Source organism: Anneissia japonica, unplaced genomic scaffold (genome assembly GCF_011630105.1).
Source record: "Anneissia japonica isolate Jap-2015-1 unplaced genomic scaffold, ASM1163010v1 scaffold1306_len716249_cov185, whole genome shotgun sequence".
NCBI lineage: Eukaryota > Metazoa > Echinodermata > Crinoidea > Comatulida > Comatulidae > Anneissia > Anneissia japonica.
The window spans coordinates 223,524-236,010 of record NW_022708971.1 but is presented as its reverse complement, the minus strand read 5'-3'; the positions used below and the strand labels follow the sequence as shown (position 1 = coordinate 236,010).

Genomic DNA, 12,487 nt, shown 5'->3' with positions numbered 1-12,487 from the left:
TTAGTAATACTATCTATAGTATACTGTAAAGTATTCTAATTCCGTTAATTGATTTGACCTAAAAAGCTAGCTCAAATTTGTGTGGGAAAACCGCTAAGAAACTAGGCCTAGGCCTAAGTTAAGTAACTTTTAGCTAGGCGTGCGCATATTAATCGAACGTCTTACATTGTCATTTGTGCACGACAAATTATATTAAGATTATGTCAAAGCCTAATTTTGTCTGCGCGGAAATCGGTCCTTATTGTCCGAAGTGCACGGATGGTTTTTTCTAGGCTAACTTTTTGCGCGGAGGATATATTCCACGCGGCCCACTTAGGCCACGGACACGCCTGCTGAGTGAGTAATTGATTGAAGCCTGGCTTACTTTAGGCCTAGTCTAGGCCCTAGCCTAGTTAGGCTTTTTTTACACACCCATTTTTTTAATTATTCATTAGGCCTAATTATACTTACTTTATTTACTGCCTTGGTTGTTTCATAAAACTAATCAAATTCTGTTTCCTGTCCTGACTTTACTCCTAAGTATTTCTGATTAGTTAGGCTAGGCCTAGGCTAGTCAATGTGTTTGTTTTGTGTAAGCTGCCATTTTTTGTACCTATGCCTATAGGCCTACCTAACTTACTAATAATTACTGTAGTTTATTTATAAACTAGGAATAGGTATATGCCTTACATATTCTGCTTAATTATCAACATCATAATTATAATTTCATTTCATTTAATATCACACTTTTGATTTTCAAAAGATTTGTTGTCACATACTAGGCCTAAAACCCTTTAACTTCGTAAAAACTCTAACTCATTCGTACACAAAACATGGCAGCCACCAGGGAAAAAATTTCTCCTTTCGAACTGAGCATGCGAATGCTAAAAGATGAATTATTTAAGAAAGATCCCGTGATGTTAGGTGTAATAGTTGCTGTAGCAGTAGTTTTGATAACCATAGGTACATTATGATTATCAGTATTGGGCTTTTTATAAGGCATATTATTGGCCTAAGAAAAAGTTTTTTTCCATATGGCCTAAACCTAGTAGTAGCCCTAGGGAGGCCCTAGGCCTAGGCCTACATATTGGGCCTAGGCCTACAGGTGTAGCTTACTGCTAGCTACCTAGCTAGCCCTCTAGTCTAACTAGCCTAGGCCTACTCCTATTTATAGAGAGGCTTAGGCTCCTAGGCCAAGTCTAAAGGATTTTAATTGAGCAAAGTGTAGGGCTTGTTGATTTTTTAAAATCTATTATCATGGCAGGATCAATCTTATCAAAGTAGGCCTATCCAGCTTGTTTGTGTGCACGGCGCATGCTATTTTGTACATTTGTTGTATATGTTATAAATACAGTAAAACGTCCATTTTACGAACATCGATTTTACGAATGATATTTGTCCCTGATGATGTCATTATCGACCAGTTATTACCGTAAAAAAAATCTGATTGTGCACGTTTTACAAAGGGATAATGTATATATTTTTTGATAATCAAGTTTGTTGTAATTATTTATTAATATACTAGTTCGATCTTCCATTTCTGGTATAATAATAACTATAATTATCACTATATTAATGTAACAAACCTAACCAGAACAACGAAATACCAACGCAAGTGTCATTGGATTAAGCGCTGTAGAAAGAACACGATAGAAAGGGCCATAAAACATACAGATGTTTGAATAAGAGTTGAAATAATATTTTGTTAAGTGGAAGAATGCCAGTGATTTAAATAATTTGGTTTTTATTGAAGGTAAATTCTGTTAGGCTCTAGCGCGGGAGCCTATCAGCACTCAATGGCAGGTAATGATAGCTAGGCTAAGTTATTGGAAACTGACACCCAATCTAGTGTTTACAAATTTTTCTATTTACGAACACCCCTTTGTACCGAGGGGTATGCTGATACAGTAATACCATTCATTAACCATAGAAAATTGTTGCTGTACTACCAAACTCCATCAACTCAAAACATTTTTTAATACTTCTCCGATTCAAAACAACGTATCGTCATTAAAGGTATGTGGCAAAGACAAGCCAAACCAGTCACTCGTCGCAAATCATGTTTCAGAGAAAATTGCCAAAACATGCTGGAATTTCAAATTTTTAAAAATCTATTTTATTGCACTAAACTAATCTTTACATATCTATACATCATTCTATGCTGTTATTTTCCCAATTTTCAATGTTAAAGCAATACTTTTTAAGGATTTGATGATAGTTTCTGCATGAGAAATATATTATTCTTTAAACAGCTGTATGTTTAAACGCTTGTAACTTCATAAGGAAATGTCCAATTTGAATGATTTTTTTACCATTTTATAGCTATTATTTTACTCTCTAACACTGTATTAATAACTCAAAATTGATTTTTGCGACGAGTGACTGGTTTAGCTTGTCTTTGCCACATATGTTGTTGTGCTCCATAACCTACATTGTTTTACCACAGAAAATTATCGGATTTAAAGTTTACTGCTCACAGTAGATATACGTGTTGCTATCTCTGAAAAATGACTCATCATCGAGACTTATCCCGAAATCGACAAAAATTCAAGTTACGTCATTTCGCCTTGCGACGTAGTGGAAACAGTTGAACTCGGCCCCAAGTCCAACATATTGACCCTAACCCATTTTTGTCCTGCACTTGTGTATTCCATTTTGTATTTAATTTGTGAACTAGGTGTAAAAACAATGTAGGGCGTATTCATTAGTGTGACTATTTTGGCCATGAACTAGTTCGGCCGCTATGTATTTGAAATGCATTTTGTATTGTATGTTTTAAGTTTAATTTGATTCATTGAAGGACTATTAAATATCTTAATACTGATAATTATAATTTTCATGATAAATATGTGTATTAACTTTAAAGTAATAAAAGAGACTGGGAAAGACTGATTAGAAAATGTATTTAATATGTTTTTTTAAAATTAATTTTGTATTTATTTTTCACTCTTCACAGATTTCTATTCTATTTTTTAAAAATATTTTATATGCTATGTAACGTTGTTGGAATAGTCTAGTCCTTACCATTTTAAGATATGTTTGTACAGTATCTGCTTTTCCGTTGTAGTTTACAGTACTATACTGCACTTCTTATTAGTTACATAGGGAATGGGGAATTCTGTCTATCTTGATATCGCAGTAATAATTATGGAAATACTGTACAATACTGGTATTTTTTTTGCTTTTTAGTTATTTACAAGTTGCTATCACGTGGAAGAGGCGGCCGAAATTCTGTGTTGCTTGTTGGACTCTCAGGAGCAGGGAAAACTCTTCTTTTCTCAAGGGTAAATGTCATCTTAGATGTTGAAAATCTATTTATAAATATAGTGTTACCCAAATTTAATAGCAGTACAGATCTCACATCGTGACCATAAGCAGATCATGACTATACCTGTATATGGGCATGCAACAGTTTTTTGTCAAAGAAAATTTTAAAATCTGGACACAGCTTTAATATTCATTTAATATTTCTTCCTCAGCTAATGTACAATAAAGATGCCGTCACATTCACATCAACGAAAGAGAATGCTGGCAGCCACATGACACTAAGCAAGAAGGTGGTTAATTTAGTTGACATACCGGGAAACATCAGACAAAGGCAGCAGTATTTAGATCAGTACATAACCCAAGCAAGGTACAGTAGGTTATACTGATTCATGAATTTTTATAATAATGTGTAGTATAATATAAAATACGGTAATTATTATAATGTTTTACATACTCTAAATATACTGCAAAAATACAATGGTCCCAAGTTAGAGAAAGTCCCTTTGATGAGATCTTAACAAATTTTAATTTTATTTTGCTGAGCACGGCGATACACACCAGCACTGACTTCTGTGAGACAATTGATAATAAAGAAGCAAAAACATGCAAATATTATGAATTTGCAGGTGATGGGTTAATTTCCAGGAGATGCTTGCTTGCTTGCCTGCGGGAGTGCGGGAGGCCGTCCTGATTTCCGAGAGACTCCCGCAACTTCGACTTGGGACCCTTGAAAATATATCTATAAATCTCAATGAATGCACTGTGTGCAGTTACTGTAAGTTTTGACCTTTGGAACTATATTACTGTAACTTCTAGATATCAAAGTCACTGTTGTGCTCTTAAAACACTGTCCACACTGCCAAATTTGTGCGGTGTGCCCATATATGGGCACATGATGATGTCGTATTACACCCAAGTATGGGCATACATGTATCACATTTAGTTTTCACATAAAATTTGATACATGTTTCTTATTCTCAATTTTCATCATCACTTTAGACGTTCTTGGCCCAATGCAGGGCAAAGGCCTCCCCAAGCTTAAACCATCTACAGTACAGTACATTCATCATTTTAGGAGCCATTAGGGCTTATAAGGGGTGGAGCTTATCCCCAGTTTCAAAAGCTTGAAGCAGATGAGAGTGTGACTCCTGGACAGGAGGCTGTCCATTGCAGGTTTACCCATTGATATAGCAGTGTAGACTGAAGCATTGTAAATTAAATATTACCTGGCTGCTCAATTCCTGATCCCCTCCGGTCCTGGTCTGTCTTGCTCTTGGGACCAATGCCACACCGGCTTTCGGACTCATATAGTGCCAAATTGTTGGTTTTCAGAATTAGAATTTTTATTTTTATTTATATTTTTATATATTTAATGTAATCTTTTATGTATTTTGTAAATATTCATTCTTAATTTGTAAATGCATATTTTAATGTTTTTGTGTAATTTCATTATTTTTAATTACGGCCTTTATATTTTTGTAAATTCAATAATTTTAGCCTTTGGCTACCTTTTGTATTATTTGTATACCTGAATAAAATAAAATAAATAAACGCTTCACTCAAGTACACAATTCTTTCTTTATCCATCAATTCTATATAAAAAGCAAACAAAAACAATAACGGATGCCATGATTAAATAATAGTAATAATAATGCAGTAATACAAATATTTAAATAAATAAATATAATGAATAGGACCTCCAAGAAGCTTGTATATAGTTGGCCGATCAGACTAATGTTTTTATTATAATAACTCTTAGAAACAAGAGCGACCACTCACCAGTCCGCGCGTTCCTCCACGCTTAAATACGGTACAGACGCAAGTTATTATATTGGGTTTTTTGGAAAAGCTAATAAGAAAGAAATATTTAAATTATTAGAATGTTTATTTGTACAAAACAAATTATTATTTAGAATGTTCATTTCTACAAAATTAAAATATCGTAAAATTGAAAAAAATAAAAATAAAAGAATTGAATACCAAGACGTGATTCAAACGCACAACTTTAAGTTCTTTACAACACATCCTTAACTTACTGTGCAGGTGCAGTCCATGTGGCGTGCCCTATTAGCAGAATTGCAGTAATCTACATTTCTTGCTGAAACCCTTGTTTTGTTTTGTAGGTGTAGGGGGAGAACCCTAGGGTCCAACTTAAAAAAGGGCGATGAAGTTTTGTTGGAAATGACCTCTAGTTTATGTGTACAAAATTTCCTGCACACCCGTTCAAATCTGGCAAAGCTGGACGCTTTTGAAGTTCTGGTAACAAGAGCAAGCACAAAAACAGCAGTGAGGCTCTGGGGTCAGCGTCTTTTGCGGACCCAATAAAAGCTAACATTGAGGTCGAAACCAAACTGTTCGTACTGCGTCAAACCGCTTCTATTCATTTGATAATAAGGGTGCCGTACTATTATCGCTGGTATTCAATAAAAAAAAAAAACAAACAAGAAAAAACCAGTGTTATTTTCTTTATCATCTTAGGGGGTTAGTCTTTGTGATTGACAGTGCAGCTTTTCAGAAGGAGGTAAAAGAAGTTGCTGAATATCTGTACAATATCTTGAGCAATGCAACATTTTATAAGATGTCCCCTAAGTTGCTGATTATGTGCAACAAACAGGACATCACCTTGTCAAAATCAGCACAAGTTATCAAGACACAGCTCGAAAAGGAAATGTAAGTTGTATCAGATTTTTAATAAGATCATTAAAAACAATTAAAAATCCATTTCAAACAAAATTACCAAGTTGTGTGTAATTAAGTATTATTATTATTTTCAAGTACAATGTTTTATGTTTACACTGGTAAAATCACAACCAAAATCAGAATCACTTTCACTTTTTGTTTACATGGAATGCAACACTTTCTACTTGGCTCTATGATTTTTTTTTGAAAAAGTGCAGTATAAATAATTATATTTATAATGTTGGTTTTTATATATAACAAGATGAATGTAGTTTTAATATAAATCATTTGGAAAATGCACAGTATATAGTTATAGATAGAATGATTATGAATTTTAAATTTACATAATTGTTTTTTAGATCATTTAATTAATTAGGAATTAATAAGGTAACTAGTTTTTAATAAATACATGACAGATGGTATTTTTGATATGAATCTCTTTGAAAAACCGCAGTATTAATGGTTATAGATAGATAGAAATATTATTATGATTATAAATTATATAATTGTTTAATTAGATCATCATTAAAAAAAATGGGGATTAATACAGTCACTGGTTTTCATATATAACTCTATGGCAGAATTAATTTTAAATATAAAAATAGCCAAATTCATAATGCTAGCATACTCCAGGCAGCCGTATTAATGAACATTGTACTGTTTGTGACTGGTTGAAGTACTTTTAGATATGATTATTCATGCATGCAGTGTGTTAGGAGGTGTTATTTAATATTTCACAAAAGCTTATCAAAAAAAGAATCAATAATAATAAAGATGCCTGCATTACACTTGATAATTATTAAAAGAGCTTGTTTCTTTTTGAGAATCCAGTTGACATTTTAATTGAGTTGCTTCAATCACCATCAGAACTAAACATTTTCCTAATGTCGATTGACAGTGGTTGATTCAATGGGGCCCAGCCTCCCCTTCCCAAATTCTTTAAAATTATAAAAAATAGAGAAAAAAAATGAAGAAAATTATATAAGTGCCATTCATTTCTAGCCATCTAGGGGTGCCATAATCTTATCTGTTCTTACCTCAACCGCAACCATGGAGGGGGCTGAGGTGGTGTAGATCCTCCATCTGTGAAAGTCCCTCCCTGGGCCTCTCTATTTTGAATTCCTGGATCCGCCATTGATCGAAAAACATCCAGACTCGCTGAAGCAAGCATTCAGGATTATTATTTTCGCTTCACCATTCAAACCTTCATACAATATCAAATGAATCTCCATTCCATTTCATACTGATTAGCGTATTTTAACTTCACATTAAAGTATTGTGATAATATGTTTATTATGACTATTGATAATATGTTCAGAAATATTATATATTTTAAAAAAAGTATATTATTGAAACGAAGTTTAACATAATATTAATTTTTTTATTGATGACATTTAATATTTAATGTGATAATGACTTATAATGAAAAAAAATACTGTGCATGTAAATGATTTGAGTATGTGATATGGTTTTTTTTTTTTTTAAATTTTAAATAAAGGTGTGCTACCCACACAAAAGAGAGAAAAAAAAAAGTATTGTGACATTATGACTTCCTCCAACCATACTCCAACCTTGGTTGTGGTTGAGATATTTTGTTGATATTGCTTTAACCTTGATTCAAAGTGAACACTGTATTAACTCTTCAGTTTTATTTTTTGATTTAACAGATTAATTCTAGATTCCCTTCTGTTGCTTTTAAAAGGAAAGTGTACAATAGAAAGTTCTAGTTAAAATATGTAATAATAATACAAGCATTTATATTCCACTGTAGATCCAACAAACGTTTGCTCATAAGCACATTACAATTACATAAAATCATCAATTAAAATTGATACAAATAATACAAATAAGTAGAAATAATTATTACCCTATTGGCAAGGTTTTCACAACTTCTCGAAGTTCAGTACTAGTGAAAACGGGTGTTGCAAAGAGGTTAAACAATTATTTATACTCGCGCTTCATTCTTATGTGAATTTAACTAATATTTTTAATCTGTATAGTTTTTCTTGTACATGGTTTTATGATTTTTTTTTAATTGTTCATTCATACAAGAATATCAAAATGTTATTAATATTAAATTTATTTTTTAATTATTTTTTCCCACATATTGGGGTTTCATTTTAGAATTGTTACTAGGTTTTTAAATACTCAAAAATCAGCATTCAATTGTTCAAAATTTGTTCGTCAAATGCCCTTATTTGTCAGGCTCATGCCCTGTTAAATCACACCAAACGTTTTGGTGATCCAATTCAACACATCAAGTCCAAATCTATGACCTTAATTGTCTTTCAAAACTAGTTTGTATAAGCATGGTACAAGCATTTGTACAAGTTTCAGAAAGTTTTTTCTCTGGAGCATGGCTTTTTAATTGATACCAACATGACTGACAAAAAGTGGTTTAATATTCAGTGGTGCATTCAGGAATTTGAAATATAGAAGCCAAGAGAGGGACTTATATAATTTATGATTATGGCACGTCTAGATGACCGGAAATGGCACCCTCAGACTTAAAATTTGAATATAACTTTCTTTAGTCTTTTAGTGGGGTGGGGGTGAGGGCAGTCTGGCTGAGCTGGCTTGGGCTGCCGTGAATCTGCCACTGATATTATAAGGGATTTTCTTTCATTCATAGAATATTATTGTGATTGGATGCAGTTGTTTGTAGATGATAATATTTTCTTTATTTAAATTCAATTTTTAGATATAATTATTTATACGGACTGAAGGTGGGCAGCGTTTTTAAATACGAGTATTATATTTTACAGGAACACTGTCCGCAAGACTAAAGCAGCGGCTCTTGGCAGTACTGATGATTCTAGCTCTAGTTCCGAGATCTTCCTTGGCAAGAAAGACAAACCATTTGAATTTTCCCATCTGTCCAAATTTAAGGTTGAATTTGTGGAGTGCAGCACCAAACCAGAGGCTGATGAGGATGAACCAGAAATTGGGCCACTTCAGGAGTGGCTTGCTAGCAGACTCTGAAAAGAAAAGAAAAATACCATAAAAACTAATTATTTAAAGGACCGTAAAAGATTATCTAAATTTTTGTTTTTGATTTATGCAATATTTTGTTACAATAATATATTGCACTTTAATGACGGAATAAATGCTACATGAAGGAATTTTATTTTGTTTTGTGCACTTGGTCACCAAGGCTACTAGGAGGTATAATGACAATATGATTTTTTTGAGTCGGGAGCTGGTATTAAATGTGCTACTCTACTTAACTTTATCTAAATCCAGCCGTTAACGCTAAGCTTACAGTGTGTTGCCCTTTGTAACTACTTAATGCAGCTTAACTGACGTTCGACAACTGGCTGACAAATATGAGTGACCAAATGCAAGTCGTACGATTTGAGGCGAAAGACTCACTCTAATTGATTAAAAACTTAAAAATCTTGGAGCATTTTATATGGGGCGGGATTTTATATGTGGGATAGCGGATGTGAAGGTTAAAATGCGATTAGGGTATGGTGATGAAGTGAGGTGGAATTTCTGACAAAATAAGGTGCTATGATGTTATTTTTAACTACTTGAGTGAAAATGGTTTGCTCAATGAACTTCCAGTTGGGGGGTGGGGTGGAGGTGTGGCTGGGGGTGCAAGCTTTTTTTAGGTGGTGGAATAAATAGCCACTGTACCCATTATCTATTTTCTGCAAACGCAAGCAACCATCAAGCAGTTAAAATTGGTCATGTGATGGAGTCTATCAATTGGGCATATTCTGTGCGCCAACTTATTACAGTGCACCCTCAAATTTGAGACCCCTTTATTCAGAGACCCCTCTAATTCGAGACCACTTTTTCAAAAAACCAAATAACAGTCTATTAACACTAAGCTAACCCTGTATGTGGAAACTGAACCCCGAGAGTGCCCCAAATGTTTAGGTCCCAAAGGTGGTCTCGAATTGGGGTGGGGGGGGGGTGGGGAAACAGTATCCAATTACAACTAGGTAATTTACAGTCAGAAGTGACATAAGTGCTTTGTGCAGGGACTGCTCCCTGCTCAGGGTAACTAGCTCTATATGAGCGCTACAAGGAAGTAGTTAAATTGAGGTGAGGTGCTAAGCCAAATTGCAAGGCCGATATAGCTTAGCTTTAAACTCTTCTTTTAGAATCACAGTATATCTGGTGTTTTCGATCTTGGATTAAAATCCCACAGTCGTGGATTTAAAATGTTTGTGTGCCTACTATGATGTTTTTCTCAGGATATTGTGTGCTATTGTAATTGAACTATGAAATTTAAAAGAGAAATGAAGTTCTCGGTGATATCAAGTTTTTTAACTACCTAACCTATTTCTTTTGGGATTCAAATCCAGGAATATTCTCAATACCATACAATATGGTTGCTCTATCTCCAACTCGCTTTCGACCAATGGAATGAAAGTGAATAATAATAATATTGGTATGGGGCCGTTATGCAAAGAAATGTAATCGGTATTGCGTTAGTGACACACACAATTTATTTTGGTGGTGTTCAATGTGAAGAAGAAAAGGTTTAAGACATTATTACAGTACTTTAAATTTGCAACTGTATGATGATAGACTTGACCTAGACCATTGAATTTGTCTAGGTCTAGCCTATCAGTTGCAGGCTAGGGTGAATTGCACAAAATCTATTATTGTCCTCCGAGCAAGACTTTTTTTTGGTGCCGTTTCAAAAGTACATATCCAACAACTACTGTACGAATATCAATCCATTGCTTTGTTGTTTTTAACTGTATGATTCTTTTTATTAGTAATAAAACAGAGACGATAAAATCATGACAGTTTGTTGACGTATTGAGAAACGTAAGTATTACAGTATATTTTCAAATGCAGCAGTGTTTAATGCTGTCAAAAATACTGAATGAAAAATAATCAGGCGAACATTTTATGAACAGAAAAAGACCGACTTAAATTTGGAAACAGACATTTCAGAAAAACCGGTTATGTCATAAGTGCGCTTTTAAAGTCAGACTCCGGAGGAAAACAAATTTTTGATATGTTGTAGAACTGATTTTTCTAAGACAGGAAAAAGTTGTTTGACGAAAAACTGGGGAACGGTGAACGAGCTACAGATTTTTGAATATTTAAAAACTGGGGGAAAAAGGGGCGTAACCGCCCACTTTTACCCCTTTTCCCAGTTTTTAAATATTCAAAAATCTGTATCTCATTCACCATTGCTCAGTTTTTCGTCAAACAACATTTTTCTGTCTTAGAAAAATCAGTTCTACAACATATCAAAATTTTTTTTTTACTCCGGAGTCTGACTTTAAATATCAGGGTTACTATTTAAAATGTAAATTACCCTTATGTTAGAACTGCCAACTGTTGGCATTTAAATGAGACGAATTAATGGCAAGAAAATATGTAAATTGAACTAAAAATAATATGGAAATATATACCGTATGTTTTTTATTGAGAATTTCTCCAAACATGCTTTTTAATTGACGAAGTTTGTATGCAGAACCTGCCGTGTCAAAAAAGAAAAAGAAAAAAAAAAGGTGTCGTTGATTAATTGATTTATTGAAACATATTTTAAAGCAGAGGCTCAAACGAAACAAAGTACAACAGGTACCCAATGAAAACAGTTCCCCCTCCAATTCGAGACCCCTCTAATTCTAGACCACTTTTTCACAGAGAAGCAAATACCATTTTCCTATCTTATCACTCAAAGCCCAACCCTCTGAGAGTCTAATTAGTATAGACGGAACTTAGAGACCATCTTATATTTTGAGGTTCAAAAGGTGGTGTCGATTGTAGGGCGAAGTGTATATACTTTGAAATAGTACAAACTTTAAGGCCACAGAAATTGCATAAACAGAGTATGCCCAAAGAAAATGTAAGTAATATGGAGCTCGGGCTCCGCTGTTAAGTTCGTTATGTAAACAAGCAAGACCTTGACAATCGTCAACAAGTAAATCTGCATCCAAAGAAAACTTTAGTCTTCAGTATGAGGCGTCAAGTGTAAATATATTATTTGAACCCAAATTATTTATATAATTCATTATTTAACATATAATTGATAGATCACTCATTATTTAACAATAATTAATGCATTTTACATCTTAGAATTATATGCAAATAATTGCATGAAAGGTTATATATCTATGGTTTCTTGCTTCTAACACTTGCTTTATTTCTCAATTTTTCTAAAGTGTTTCAGTATGAGATTTCAATTACCATTTTTATTCCCAATGATATCGGTACCAAATAATACTATATTAGTGCATGGAGTTATAACTCAAAATAATTATAACTCCGTAGTCTATGCACGTCTACAAATAGGCCTAAGTTGATATACTACTGTAAATATTTACTCGACTTTATTGGCTTCGAGTTCAGAAACTAATAGTGTGTTTATATTATGGCTCTGTTTCGGCTTATCTTGAAAAAATGTTATCGCTATAAATTCCATCACGTGCGCAAGCCTCATAGGCGAATTCAAGCGGGCGGGGAAAGCCGGTCCACCCCCCCCCCCCCTTTAATTTCTTTAAAATTAAAAATATGGAGTGGAAAATTAAAATTATATTAAAACTTAGGTTTGAGGGTGCCATTTCCGGCCGTCTGGAGGTAACGTAGC

General features: G+C 33.7%; 2 protein-coding genes across 3 annotated transcripts in view; one reads left to right on the top strand and one right to left on the bottom strand.

Annotated features, from left to right (window-relative positions):
* Positions 1-597, bottom strand: part of LOC117106614 (protein SCO1 homolog, mitochondrial-like) — an 8,316-nt gene extending 7,719 nt beyond the window's left edge. The window contains exon 1 of the mRNA XM_033248005.1: positions 451-597. The gene's annotated coding sequence lies outside the window, so the exon portion shown is untranslated. The remainder of the gene's footprint in view (positions 1-450) is intronic.
* LOC117106613 (signal recognition particle receptor subunit beta-like) overlaps positions 1-10,102 on the top strand; it is a 12,896-nt gene extending 2,794 nt beyond the window's left edge. Inside the window, exons 1-5 of one of the 2 annotated variants that reach the window (XM_033248002.1) lie at positions 797-942; positions 3,169-3,263; positions 3,459-3,613; positions 5,725-5,916; positions 8,691-10,102. In XM_033248002.1, coding sequence (XP_033103893.1) covers positions 813-942; positions 3,169-3,263; positions 3,459-3,613; positions 5,725-5,916; positions 8,691-8,907 — 789 coding nt within the window. In that variant the 5' untranslated portion in view covers positions 797-812 and the 3' untranslated portion in view covers positions 8,908-10,102. Of the gene's footprint in view, positions 1-796; positions 943-3,168; positions 3,264-3,458; positions 3,614-5,724; positions 5,917-8,690 lie in introns of those variants that run through there. The other variant, XM_033248003.1, reaches the window with a different exon arrangement.
* The last annotated feature ends 2,385 nt before the right edge of the window (positions 10,103-12,487 follow it).